Source organism: Scyliorhinus torazame, chromosome 2, assembly GCF_047496885.1.
Source record: "Scyliorhinus torazame isolate Kashiwa2021f chromosome 2, sScyTor2.1, whole genome shotgun sequence".
NCBI lineage: Eukaryota > Metazoa > Chordata > Chondrichthyes > Carcharhiniformes > Scyliorhinidae > Scyliorhinus > Scyliorhinus torazame.
Window position 1 is genome coordinate 228,153 of NC_092708.1, and position 14,609 is coordinate 242,761.

Here is a 14,609-nt window from a genome sequence, read left to right on the forward strand (position 1 = left end):
GGTTTGTGGAGGAGCTGTTGTCAAGTGACAGTTAAACCCCAAACACTTCTTCAGTGTTGCCGTCCCTACCTCCTCTTCCAACCAAAAAAAAACAATCACTGTAAGGATCCCAGGCGAGCAAAGATCAAGAGGAAGACTCGAGGGCAGGTAGAAGTAGAAAGAAGTTGAACCGTGACGCAGAGCCAGCAGGTAAGTGATTGGCTGGTGACTGGTAAGGAGTTTTTCTTTTCCCTGAGGTGTGTTGATAAGGTAAGGTTTTTCTATTTCTTTTTTTTTAAATCGTGTGATTGGTAACAATTTTTCTTTTTTTTTCCTTTTTCATTCATCTCTGATTTGATATTATAGTTGGACAAAGTGAAGCTAAAGATTAAAAATGGCAGGAGATCTCAGACCCGTGTTATGCTCCTCTTGCTCAATGTGGGAGCTCAGGGACGTGTCTGATGTCCCTGACTCCTTCACGTGCGGGAAGTGTGTCCAGCTGCAGCTCTTGTTAGACCGCATGACGGCTCTGGAGCTGCGGATGGACTCACTTTGGAGTATCCGTGATGTTGAGGAGGTCGTGGATAGCACGTTTCGCGAATTGGTCACACCACAGATTAGGATTGCTGAGGGAGAAAGGGAATGGGTGACCTAAAGGCAGAGAAAAAGCAGGAAGGCAGTGCAGGTGTCCCCTGCGGTCATCTCCCTCTAAAACAGGTATACCGTTTTGGACACTGTTGGGGGAGATGGTTCACGAGGGGAAGGCAGTAGTAGCCAGGTTCATGGCACCGTGGCTGGCTCTGCTGTACAGAAGAGCGGGAAAAAGAGTGGAAGGGCTAGAGTCATAGGGGATTCAAACAAAACAAAGAACAAAGAAATGTACAGCACAGGAACAGGCCCTTCGGCCCTCCAAGCCCGTGCCGACCATGCTGCCCGACTAAACTACAATCTTCTACACTTCCTGGTACCGTATCCCTCTATTCCCATCCAATTCATGTATTTGTCAAGATGCCCCTTAAATGTCACTATCGATCCTGCTTCCACCACCTCCTCCGGTAGCAAGTTCCAGGCACCCACTACCCTCTGCGTAAAATACTTGCCTCGTACATCTACTCTAAACCTTGCCCCTCTCACCTTAAACCTATGCCCCCTAGTAATTGACCCCTCTACCCCGGGGAAAAGCCTCTGACTATCCACTCTGTCTATGCCCCTCATAATATTTTCGACCTCTATCAGGTCGCCCCTCAACCTCCTTCGTTCCAGTGAGAACAAAGCGAGTTTATTCAACCGCTCCTCATAGCTGTTCATTAAACTAATGCAGCAGGGGCATGGGAACCTGGATTGTAGTTTTAGGGTAAGGGACAATGAGAGTATAGAGGTCAGGAGCACAGATTTGACGTCGCAGGAGGGGGCCAGTGTTCAGGTAGGTGGTTTGAAGTGTGTCTACTTCAATGCCAGGAGTATACGAAATAAGGTAGGGGAACTGGCAGCATGGGTTGGTACCTGGGACTTCGATGTTGTGGCCATTTCGGAGACATGGAAAGAGCAGGGACAGGAATGGATGTTGCAGGTTCCGGGGTTTAGGTGTTTTAGTAAGCTCAGAGGAGGCAAAAGAGGGGGAGGTGTGGCGCTGCTAGTCAGGAGCAGTATTACGGTGGCGGAGAGGATGCTAGATGGGGACTCTTCTTCCGAGGTAGTATGGGCTGAAGTTAGAAACAGGAAAGGAGAGGTCACCCTGTTGGGAGTTTTTTATAGGCTTCCTAATAGTTCTAGGGATGTAGAGGAAAGGATGGCGAAGATGATTCTGGATATGAGCGAAAGTAACAGGGTAGTTATTATGGGAGACTTTAACTTTCCAAATATTGACTGGAAAAGATATAGTTCGAGTACAATAGATGGGTCGTTTTTTGTACAGTGTGTGCAGGAGGGTTTCCTGAAACAATATGTTGACAGGCCAACAAGAGGCGAGGCCACGTTGGATTTGGTTTTGGGTAATGAACCAGGCCAGGTGTTGGATTTGGAGGTAGGAGAGCACTTTGGGGACAGTGACCACAATTCGGTGACGTTTACGTTAATGATGGAAAGGGATAAGTATACACCGCAGGGCAAGAGTTATAGCTGGGGGAAGGGCAATTATGATGCCATTAGACGTGACTTGGGGGGGATAAGGTGGAGAATTAGGCTGCAAGTGTTGGGCACACTGGATATGTGGGGCTTGTTCAAGGATCAGCTACTGCGTGTTCTTGATAAGTATGTACCGGTCAGGCAGGGAGGAAGGCGTCGAGCGAGGGAACCGTGGTTTACCAAGGAAGTGGAATCTCTTGTTAAGAGGAAGAAGGAGGCCTATGTGAAGATGAAGTGTGAAGTTTCGGTTGGGGCGATGGATAGTTACAAGGTAGCGAGGAAGGATCTAAAGAGAGAGCTAAGACGAGCAAGGAGGGGACATGAGAAGTATTTGGCAGGAAGGATCAAGGAAAACCCAAAAGCTTTCTATAGGTATGTCAGGAATAAGCAAATGACTAGGGAAAGAGTAGGACCAGTCAAGGACAGGGATGGGAAATTGTGTGTGGAGTCTGAAGAGATAGGCGAGATACTAAATGAATATTTTTCGTCAGTATTCACTCAGGAAAAAGATAATGTTGTGGAGGAGAATGCTGAGCCCCAGGCTAATAGAATAGATGGCATTGAGGTACGTAGGGAAGAGGTGTTGGCAATTCTGGACAGGCTGAAAATAGATAAGTCCCCGGGACCTGATGGGATTTATCCTAGGATTCTCTGGGAGGCCAGGGAAGAGATTGCTGGACCTTTGGCTTTGATTTTTATGTCATCATTGGCTACAGGAATAGTGCCAGAGGACTGGAGGACAGCAAATGTGGTCCCTTTGTTCAAAAAGGGGAGCAGAGACAACCCCGGCAACTATAGACCGGTGAGCCTCACGTCTGTAGTGGGTAAAGTCTTGGAGGGGATTATAAGAGACAAGATTTATAATCATCTTGATAGGAATAATATGATCAGGGATAGTCAGCATGGCTTTGTGAAGGGTAGGTCATGCCTCACAAACCTTATCGAGTTCTTTGAGAAGGTGACTGAACAGGTAGATGAGGGTAGAGCAGTTGATGTGGTGTATATGGATTTCAGCAAAGCGTTTGATAAGGTTCCCCACGGTAGGCTATTGCAGAAAATACGGAGGCTGGGGATTGAGGGTGATTTAGAGATGTGGATCAGAAATTGGCTAGCTGAAAGACAGAGGGTGGTGGTTGATGGGAAATGTTCAGAATGGAGTACAGTCACAAGTGGAGTACCACAAGGATCTGTTCTGGGGCCGTTGCTGTTTGTCATTTTTATCAATGACCTAGAGGAAGGCGCAGAAGGGTGGGTGAGTAAATTTGCAGACGATACTAAAGTCGGTGGTGTTGTCGACAGTGTGGAAGGATGTAGCAGGTTACAGAGGGATATAGATAAGCTGCAGAGCTGGGCTGAGAGGTGGCAAATGGAGTTTAATGTAGAGAAGTGTGAGGTGATTCACTTTGGAAGGAATAACAGGAATGCGGAATATTTGGCTAATGGTAAAGTTCTTGAAAGTGTGGATGAGCAGAGGGATCTAGGTGTCCATGTACATAGATCCCTGAAAGTTGCCACCCAGGTTGATAGGGTTGTGAAGAAGGCCTATGGAGTGTTGGCCTTTATTGGTAGAGGGATTGAGTTCCGGAGTCGGGAGGTCATGTTGCAGCTGTACAGAACTCTGGTACGGCCGCATTTGGAGTATTGCGTACAGTTCTGGTCACCGCATTATAGGAAGGACGTGGAGGCTTTGGAGCGGGTGCAGAGGAGATTTACCAGGATGTTGCCTGGTATGGAGGGAAAATCTTATGAGGAAAGGCTGATGGACTTGAGGTTGTTTTCGTTGGAGAGAAGAAGGTTAAGAGAAGACTTAATAGAGGCATACAAAATGATCAGGGGGTTGGATAGGGTGGACAGTGAGAGCCTTCTCCCGCGGATGGATATGGCTGGCACGAGGGGACATAACTTTAAACTGAGGGGTAATAGATATAGGACAGAGGTCAGAGGTAGGTTCTTTACGCAAAGAGTAGTGAGGCCGTGGAATGCCCTACCTGCTACAGTAGTGAACTCGCCAACATTGAGGGCATTTAAAAGTTTATTGGATAAACATATGGATGATAATGGCATAGTGTAGGTTAGATGGCTTTTGTTTCGGTGCAACATCGTGGGCCCAAGGGCCTGTACTGCGCTGTATTGTTCTATGTTCTATAGCTAATGCCCTCCATACCAGGCAACATTCTGGTAAATCTCTTCTGCACCCTCTCTAAAGCCTCCACATCCTTCTGGTAGTGTGGCGAACAGAATTGAACACTATACTCCAAGTGTGGCCTAACTAAGGTTCTATACAGCTGCAACATGACTTGCCAATTCTTATACTCAATGCCCCGGCCAATGAAGGCAAGCATGCCGTATGCCTTCTTGACTACCTTCTCCACCTGTGTTGCCCCTTTCAGTGACCTGTGGACCTGTACTCCTAGATCTCTTTGACTTTCAATACTCTTGAGGGTTCTACCATTCACTGTATATTCCCTACCTGCATTAGACCTTCCAAAATGCATTACCTCACATTTGTCCGGATTAAACTCCATCTGCCATCTCTCCGCCCAAGTCTCCAGGCAATCTAAATCCTGCTGTATCCTCCGACAGTCCTCATCGCTATCCGCAATTCCACCAACCTTTGTGTCGTCTGCAAACTTCTAATCAGACCAGTTACATTTTCCTCCAAATCATTTATATATACTACAAAGAGCAAAGGTCCCAGCACTGATCCCTGTGGAACACCACTGGTCACAGCCCTCCAATTAGAAAAGCATCCTTCCATTGCTACTCTCTGCCTTCTATGACCTAGCCAGTTCTGTATCCACCTTGCCAGCTCACCCCTGATCCCGTGTGACTTCACCTTTTGTACTAGTCTACCATGAGGGACCTTGTCAAAGGCCTTACTGAAGTCCATATAGACAACATCCACTGCCCTACCTGCATCAATCATCTTTGTGACCTCCTCGAAATACTCTATCAAGTTAGTGAGACACGACCTCCCCTTCACAAAACCATTCTGCCTCTCACTAATACGTCCATTTGCTTCCAAATGGGAGTAGATCCTGTCTCGAAAAATTCTCTCCAGTAATTTCCCTACCACTGAAGGAAGGCTCATCGGCCTGTAGTTCCCTGGATTATCCTTGCGACCCTTCTTAAACAGAGGAACAACATTGGCTATTCTCCAGTCCTCCGGGACATCCCCTGAAGACAGTGAGGATCCAAAGGTTTCTGTCAAGACCTCAGCAATTTCCTCTCCATCCTCCTTTAGTATTCTGGGGTAGGTCCCATCAGGCCCTGGGGACTTAACTCCCTTAATATTTTTTAAGACACCCAACACCTCGTCTTTTTGGATCTCAATGTGACCCAGGCTATCTACACACCCTTCTCCAGACTCAACATCTACCAATTTCTTCTCTTTGGTGAATACTGATGCAAAGTATCCATTTAGTACCTCGCCCATTTTCTCTGGCTCCACACATAGATTCCTTTGCCTATCCTTCAGTGGGCCAACCCTTTCCCTGGCTACCCTCTTGCTTTTTATGTACGTGTAAAAAGCCTTGGGATTTTCCTGAACCCGATTTGCCAATGACTTTTCGTGACCCCTTCTAGCCGTCCTGACTCCTTGCTTAAGTTCCTTCCTACTTTCCTTGTATTCCACGCAGGCTTCGTCTGTTCCCAGCCTTTTAGCCCTGACAAATGCCTCCTTTTTCTTTTTGACGAGGCCTACAATATCTCTCGTTATCCAAGGTTCCCGAAAATTGCCGTATTTATCCTTCTTCCTCACAGGAACATGCCGGTCCTGAATTCCTTTCAACTGACACTTGAAAGCCTCCCACATGTCAGATGTTAATTTGCCCTCAAACATCCGCCCCCAATCTATGTTCTTCAGTTCCCACCTAATATTGTTATAATTAGCCTTCCCCAATTTAGCACATTCATCCTAGGACCACTCTTATCCATGTCCACCAGTACTTTAAAACTTACTGAATTGTGGTCACTGTTACTGAAAAGCTCCCCTACTGAAACATCTACCACCTGGCCGGGCTCATTCCCCAATACCAGGTCCAGTACCGCCCCTTCCCTAGTTGGACTGTCTACATATTGTTTTAAGAAGCCCTCCTGGATGCTCCTTACAAACTCCGCCCCGTCTAAGCCCCTGGCACTAAGTGAGTCCCAGTCAATATTGGGGAAGTTGAAGTCTCCCATCACCACAACCCTGTTGTTTTTACTCTTTTCCAAAATCTGTCTACCTATCTGCTCCTCTATCTCCCGCTGGCTGTTGGGAGGCCTGTAGTAAACCCCCAACATTGTGACTGCATCCTTCTTATTCCTGATCTCTACCCATATAGCCTCACTGCCCTCTGAGGTGTCCTCCCGCAGTACAGCTGTGATATTCTCCCGAACCAGTAGCGCAACTCCGCCTCCACTTTTACATCCCCCTCTATCCCGCCTGAAACATCTAAATCCTGGAACGTTTAGCTGCCAATCCTGTCCTTCCCTCAGCCTCTGTAATGGCAACAACATCATAGTTCCAAGTACTAATCCAAGCTCTAAGTTCATCTGCCTTACCCATAATACTTCTTGCATTAAAACATATGCACTTCAGGCCACCAGACCCGCTGTGTTCAGCAACTTCTCCCTGTCTGCTCTGCCTCAGAGCCCCACTGTCCCTATTCCCTAGTTCTCCCTCAATGCTCTCACCTTCTGACCTATTGCTCCCGTGCCCACCCCCCTGCCATACGAGTTTAAACCCTCCCGTGTGACACTAGCAAACCTCGCGGCCAGGATATTTATGCCTCTCCGGTTTAGATGCTACCCGTCCTTCTTATATAGGTCACACCTGCCCCGGAAGAGCTCCCAGTGGTCCAGATAACGGAAACCCTCTCTCCTACACCAGCTGTTTAGCCACGTGTTTAGCTGCGCTATCTTCCTATTTCTAGCCTCACTGGCACGTGGCACAGGGAGTAATCCCGAGATTACAACCCTAGAGGTCCTGTCTTTTAACTTTCTACCTAGCTCCCTGAACTCCTGCTGCAGGACCTCATGCCCCTTCCTGCCTATGTCATTAGTACCAATATGTACAACGACCTCTGCCTGTTTGCCCTCCCCCTTCAGGATGCCCTCTACCCGTTTGGAGACATCCTGGACCCTGGCAACAAGGAGGCAACATACCATCCTGGACTCTCTTTCACGTCCACAGAAGCGCCTATCTGTGCCCCTGACTATAGAGTCCCCTATTACTATTGCTCTTCTGCGCTTTGACCCTCCCTTCTGAACATCAGAGCCAGCCGTGGTGCCACTGCTCTGGCTGCTGCTGTTTTCCCCTGATAGGCTATCCCCCCCGACAGTATCCAAAGGGGTATACCTGTTCGAGGGGGGGGCAACCACAGGGGATTCCTGCACTGACTGCCTGCCCCTTCTGGTGGTCACCCATTTCTCTGCCTGCACCTTGGGTGTGACCACATTTATATAACTGCGATCTATGACGCTTTCCGCCACCTGCATGCTCCTAAGTGCATCCAATTGCTGCTCCAACCGAACCATGCGGTCTGTGAGGAGCTCCAGTTGGGTGCACTTTCTGCAGATGAAGCCACATCTCACAGTCAGAGCACTGCACCCCTCTAACTGACATTGCGTCAATTAATTAAAATTAAAAGTTTTTTGTTTTTAAATTTTATATTTAAAAAAAACAAATTTCAAAGTTACTGTTAACTATCTGTTTCCTCGCACTAGATTTCTAATAGAAATGCGAAAGCTAAATATAGTACTCTCCGATCTCTGGCTTAGATACCCCTCTAAATTATAATTAAGTAATTATGTTTAATTAGTTACCAATGCTTAATTTTTTAAATTTAGTGTAGATTCCCAACCAGCCACTCAGGTCACAGCTTTTCTGTGATGTCACTTCAGTTCCCCCCGACACACACAATTTGAAAAAGGTATAAAAGTAGAAATGAGTAAAAATCACTTACTTACCTTCTTACCTTCTGAGTGTCTTAGATGTTCTCAGGTTCTCTCCCTGACAGAGACTGCTCCTCCTCCTCCGAACGGCTCCCGAAACTAGGCCGCGATCTTTTAAAACCTCCGCTCTGACTCGCAGCTCCTGTGCTTTTTAAATCTCCCGCGCTGTTTTCAGAGTCCCGGCTCACTCACCTCCCGCGCTGTTTTCAATGTCCCGGCTCACTCAGCTCCCGCGCTGTTTTCAGAGTCCCGGCTCACTCACCTCCCGCGCTGTTTTCAGAGTCCCGGCTCACTCAGCTCCCGCGCTGTTTTCACTGTCTCGGCTCACTCAGCTCCCGCGCTGTTTTCAATGTCCCGGCTCACTCACCTCTCGCGCTGTTTTCACTGGGCATAGGTTTTTTCTGGTTGGCAGGATGTGACGAATAATATGCCGCAGGGATCAGTGCTGGGACCTCAACCGTTTACAATTTATATAAATGATTGGTTGAATGGATCAAAGCATTGGTGCCAAAAAGATAGGTAGGAAAGTAACTTGTGAAGAGGACATAAGGAGGCCACAAAGGGATATAAATAGGTTAAATGAGTGGGCAAAAATCTGGCCAATGAAGAGAAATTTTCCATTTTGGCAAGAAGAGCAAATAAGCAGCATATTATCTAAATGGTGAGAGATTGCAGAACTCAGAGATTCAAAAGAATCTGAGTGTCCTAATGAATCACAGAAGGCAAATAATTAGGAAAGCTAATAGAATGTCATTGTTTATTGTGAGGAAAATTGATTTAAAAAATAGGGAGACTATTCTTCTATTGTACAGGGTATGGGGGTGACCACATTTGGAGTACTGTGTTCAGTATTGGTGGTCTTATTTAAAAGGAAAGATGTAAATGCGTTCGGAGCAGTTCAGAGAAGGTTTATTAGATGAATACCTGGAATAGGTGGGTTGTCTTATGAGGAAATGTTGGGCAAATTAGACTTGTATTCACTGACGTTTAAATGTGTAAGAGCCAACTTGATTGAAACCTTTAAGATCCAGAGAGGTCTTGACAGGGTGGATATGGAGAGGATGCTTCCTCTTCTGGGAGAATCTAGAACTCTGAGTCACTGTAAAAAAAATAAGGGATCACTCAATTAAGACAGATGAGGAGAAATGTTTTCTCCCAGGGAGTCGTGAATCTTTGGGGCCTTCTTCTTCAAAAGGTGTTGGAAGCAGTCTTTGAATGTTTTAGGGCAGAGCTAGATAGATTCTTAATTAACAAGGGGGTGAAAGGCTATTGAGGGTAGGCAGGAATGTACGGTTGAGGTTACAATCAGATCAGTGGCAAAGCAGGCTCAATGGGCCGAGTGGCCTTACTCCTGCTGCCATTTCAGATATTCAAAAAATATATATTTTTAAAAAATTGTTGTTTTTTGTTTTATAAATTTAGGGTACCAAACTCTTTTTTTTCCAATTAAGCGGTAATTTAGCGTGGCCAATCCACCTGCCCTGCACATCTTTTTGGTTGTGGGGGGGTGAGACCCACGCAGACACTGGGAGAATGTGCAAACTCCACACGGACAGTTGACCCGGGGCCGGGATCGAACCCGGGTCCTTGGCACTGTGAGGCAGCAGTGCTAACCACTGTGCCACCGTGACACCCTTTGAAAAAGATTTTAATGCTACCTATAGCTCCAATGACTAAAATGACGTGCTTATTCCCACAGATATCAGCTGAGCCATAACCACAGAACCTCCAAGGAAAATCATTTTAAAACTAACGTCAATTGTGAACTAAACCCCACTTCTGGCTCCTGTCCACCCGTCTAATTTCTCTATCCACTTTACCTTAGCTAGCTCACTCGTCTTTCTGAAAACCAACCTGGTGTTTTTATTGTTTGTACTGATTTTTCACTTCTTAGAATTTGAAATCATATTACGATCACTGCTCCCAAGTTGCTCTCCTGCATTTAACTCGCCCACAGCAGCACCAACCTTGTCAGTTAATTAGCATCCCACTCGACAATAGTGCAGCAACACTGCACCAATCTCATTCCTTTTACTCCACTTAGTCCCACTCTGTACCAATTGATAAGTTGATAATTAAAATCTCCCAGAATAATTTCCTCCATATTCTTCTTTCTAATGTTTTTCTACATTTCCTCTTTCGATTTCTTCCCACAATTTAGAGGCCAATTAATGGAACATGACTTTTAAACTTTTGAGCAGCAACCTTGACAGTAATTTCTTCCTTTGCTGTATCACCCTCCATATCGCTTGTATCCCCTCTTTAATCAGAACTTTCACTCCACCTCCATTAGGTGGATTGGCCATGATAAATTGCCCTTCGTGTCCAAAATTGCCCTTAGTGTTGGGTGGGGTTACTGGGATGGGGATAGGGTGGAGGTGTTGACCTTGGGTGGGGTGCTCTTTCCAAGAGCCGGTGCAGACTCGATGGGCCGAATGGCCTCCTTCTGCACTGTAAACTCTATGATAATCTATGATTCTGATATTTTCTGTCTCTCCTAACAAAATGGGAACCGATGTAGGAAGTCAGTGGGGACGGAAACAAAAGGCAGGAAGGGAGAGTGTGTAAAGCAAGACCAGAGAAAGCAGGGCAGAGAGCAAGGAAAGTCTACATTAAACTGCATTTATTTCAATGCAAGGGGCCTGACGGGCAAAGCGGATGAACTCAGGGCATGGATGGGCACATGGGACTGGGATATTATAGCTATGACTGAAACATGGCTAAGGGAGGGGCAGGACTGGCAGCTCAATGTTCCGGGGTACAGATGCTATAGAAAGGATAGAACAGGAGGTAAGAGAGGAGGGGGAGTGGCGTTTTTGATTAGGGAGAACATCACGGCAGTACTTAGAGGAGATATATCCGAGGGTTCGCCCACTGAGTCTACATGGGTGGAACTGAAAAATAAGAAGGGAGAGATCACCTTGATAGGACTGTACTACAGGCCCCCAAATAGCCAGCGGGAAATTGAGGAGCAAATATGTAAGGAGATTTAGAGGAAAAGTTTAGAGTAGATGTACGAGGCAAGTTTTTTACGCAGAGGGTAGTGGGTGCCTGGAACTCACTACCGGAGGAGGTAGTGGAGGCAGGGACGATAGGGACATTTAAGGGGCATCTTGACAAATATATGAATAGGATGGGAATAGAAGGATACGGACCCAGGAAGTGTAGAAGATTGTAGTTTAGTCGGGCAGTATGGTCGGCACGGGCTTGGAGGGCCGAAGGGCCTGTTCCTGTGCTGTACATTTCTTTGTTCTTTGTTCTTTGATTACAGATAGCTGCAAGAAAAATAGGGTGGTAATAGTAGGGGACTTTAACTTTCCCAACATTGACTGGGACAGCCATAGCATTAGGGGCTTGGATGGAGGGAAATTTGTTGAGTGTATTCAGGAGGAATTTCTCATTCAGTATGTGGATGGACCGACTAGAGAGGGGGCAAAACTTGACCTCGTCTTGGGAAATAAGGAGGGGCAAGTGACAGAAGTGTTAGTGAGGGATCACTTTGGGACAAGTGACCATAACTCCATTAGTTTTAAGATAGCTATGGAGAATGATAGGTCTGGCCAAGAGTTAAAATTCTTAATTGGGGCAAGGCCAATTTTGATGGTATCAGACAGGAACTTTCAGAGGTAGATTGGGGGAGACTGTTGGCAGGCAAAGGGACGGCTGGTAAATGGGAAGCTTTTAAAAATGTGTTAACCAGGGTTCAGGGTAAGCACATTCCCTTTAGAGTGAAGGGCAAGGCTGGTAGAAGTAGGGAACCCTGGATGACTCGAGATATTGAGACTCTGGTCAAAAAGAAGAAGGAGGCATATGACGTACATAAACAACTGGGATCAAGTGGATCCCTTGACGAGTATAGAGATTGTCGAAATAGAGTTAAGAGGGAAATCAGGAGGGCAAAAAGGGGACATGAAATTGCTTTGGCAAATAATGCAAAGGAGAATCCAAAGAGCTTCTACAGATACATAAAGGGAAAAAGAGTAACTAGGGACAGAGTAGGGGCCTCTTAAGGATCAACAAGGACATCTATGTGCAGAGCCACAAGAGTTGGGTGAGATCCTGAATGAATATTTCTCATCGGTATTCACGGTGGAGAAAGGCATGGATGTTAGGGAACTAAGGGAAATAAATAGTGATGTCTTGAGAAGTGTGCATATTGCAGAGGAGGTGGTGCTGGAAGTCTTAAAGCGCATAAGGGTAGATAAATCCCTGGGACCTGATGAAATGTATCCCAGGATGCTGTGGGAGGCTAGGGAGGAAATTGCGGGTCCCCTAACAGAGATATTTGAATCATCGGCAGCCACAGGCGAGGTGCCTGAAGATTGGAGAGTAGCGAATGTTGTGCCCTTGTTTAAGAAGGGCAGCAGGGAAAAGCCTGGGAACTACAGACCGGTGAGCCTAACATCTGTAGTAGGTAAGTTGCTAGAAGGTATTCTGAGAGACAGGATCTACAAGCATTTAGAGAGGCAAGGACTGATTTGGGGCAGTCAGCATGGCTTTGTGCGTGGAAAATCATGTCTCACAAATTTGATTGAGTTTTTTGAGGGGTTGACCAAGAAGAGGAGAGATGAGGGCAGTGCAGTAGACGTTGTCTACATGGACTTTAGCAAAGCCTTTGACAAGGTACCGCATGGTAGGTTGTTGCAGAAGGTTAAAGCTCACGGGATCCAGGGTGAGGTTGCCAATTGGATTCAAAATTGGCTGGACGACAGAAGGCAGGGTGGTTGTAGAGGGTTGTTTTTCAAACTGGAGGCCTGTGACCAGTGGTGTGCCTCAGGGATCGGTGCTGGGTCCACTGTTATTTGTGATTTATATTAATGATTTGGATGAGAATTTAGGAGGCATGGTTAGTAAGTTTGCAGATGACACCAAGATTGGTGGCATAGTGGATAGTGAAGAAGGTTATCTAGGATTGCAACGGGATCTTGATCAATTAGGCCAGTGGGCCGACGAATGGCAGATGGAGTTTAATTTAGATAAATGTGAGGTGATGCATTTTGGCAGATCGAATCAGGCCAGGACCTACTCAGTTAATGGTATGGCGTTGGGGAGAGTTATAGAACAAAGAGATCTAGGAGTACAGGTTCATAGCTCCTTGAAGGTGGAGTCGCAGGTGGACAGGGTGGTGAAGAAGGCATTCGGCATGCTTGGTTTCATTGGTCAGAACATTGAATACAGGAGTTGGGACGTCTTGTTGAAGTTGTACAAGACATTGGTACGGCCACACTTGGAATACTGTGTGCAGTTCTGGTCACCCTATTATAGAAAGGATATTATTAAACTAGAAAGAGTGCAGAAAAGATTTACTAGGATGTTACCGGGACTTGATGGTTTGAGTTATAAGGAGAGGCTGGATAGACTGGGACTTTTTTCCCTGGAGCGTAGGAGGCTTAGGGGTGATCTTATAGAGGTCTATAAAATAATGAGGGGCATAGATAAGGTAGATAGTCAACATCTTTTCCCAAAGGTAGGGGAGTCTAAAACTAGAGGGCAGAGGTTTAAGGTGAGAGGGGGGAGATTCAGAAGGGCCCAGAGGGGCAATTTCTTCACTCAGAGGGTAGTGAGTGTCTGGAATGTGCTGCCAGAGGTAGTAGTAGAGGCGGGTACAATTGTGTCTTTTAAAAAGCATTTAGATAGTTACATGGGTAAGATGGGTATAGAGGGTTATGGGCCAAGTGAGGGCAACTGGGACTAGCTTAATGGTAAAAACTGGGCGGCATGGACTGGTTGGGCCGAAGGGCCTGTTTCCATGCTGTAAACTATGATTCTATGAAATTAGATTTCTGATGGATTTTTTCTTTTCATTTCACTATTGGTTGATTAATAGATTTCAACTCTCAGCCTGTTCATTTCAAATATATATCTTTCTTGAAGCTCAGCATTCCACATGTCCTCCACTTGAGTGCTTCTGAAAGTTAATTTGCTTGTGTTGTTCCCTCATCTCTTTGAAGTTAGCCCTTTTCAAGTTGTGTACCAGGCCCCTAATCTCTTGTTTAAAAGTCACACCCACTATGATTTAGAATTTATTTTACCTGGAACAGCCGCTGAAACTGAGGATTGGGAATTTTATTAACTTTAAAGAGATCCTCTATTTCTTCTCCGTCGTCCACCACCAAATTCATAGAGTTGATCAGAGCGTCCACAGCTGATAACTGTTCCTCTGTGAGGCAAAAGAATGGGGAGAGGAGGATAAATGCAGTTTTCATACAAGAAAGTGCAGTGAAAGGGGATTCAGTTACAACTTCCAAAAGTGAAGTGAATAATCACTTGAAAGGAAAACATTTCAAAGCCAGCGATTTAGCCCAGTCTGCTAAACAGCCCCGAGGATTCCTTTCCTCTTTCAAAGAGGAAAGGAATCCTCCTGGGTTGTATGATTCCACGATTCATTCCATGATGAACCAACTTTCAGCAAGATCCAATCCGATTAGACTGTGCCAAAGTTAACTCCCTCCATAGATTAATAATAATCTTTATTGTCACAAGGAGGCTGACATTAACACTGCAATGAAGTCACTGTGAACATCCCGGAGTCACCACACCCCGGCGCCTGTTCGGGTACACAGAGGGAG

General features: G+C 46.1%; 1 protein-coding gene across 1 annotated transcript in view; it reads right to left on the bottom strand.

Annotated features, from left to right (window-relative positions):
• The window catches only part of xrcc5 (X-ray repair complementing defective repair in Chinese hamster cells 5), a 361,785-nt gene that overhangs the window by 169,397 nt on the left and 177,779 nt on the right, over positions 1–14,609 (bottom strand). The window contains exon 9 of the mRNA XM_072468320.1: positions 14,073–14,200. Within this exon, the coding sequence (XP_072324421.1) occupies positions 14,073–14,200 (128 nt within the window). The remainder of the gene's footprint in view (positions 1–14,072; positions 14,201–14,609) is intronic.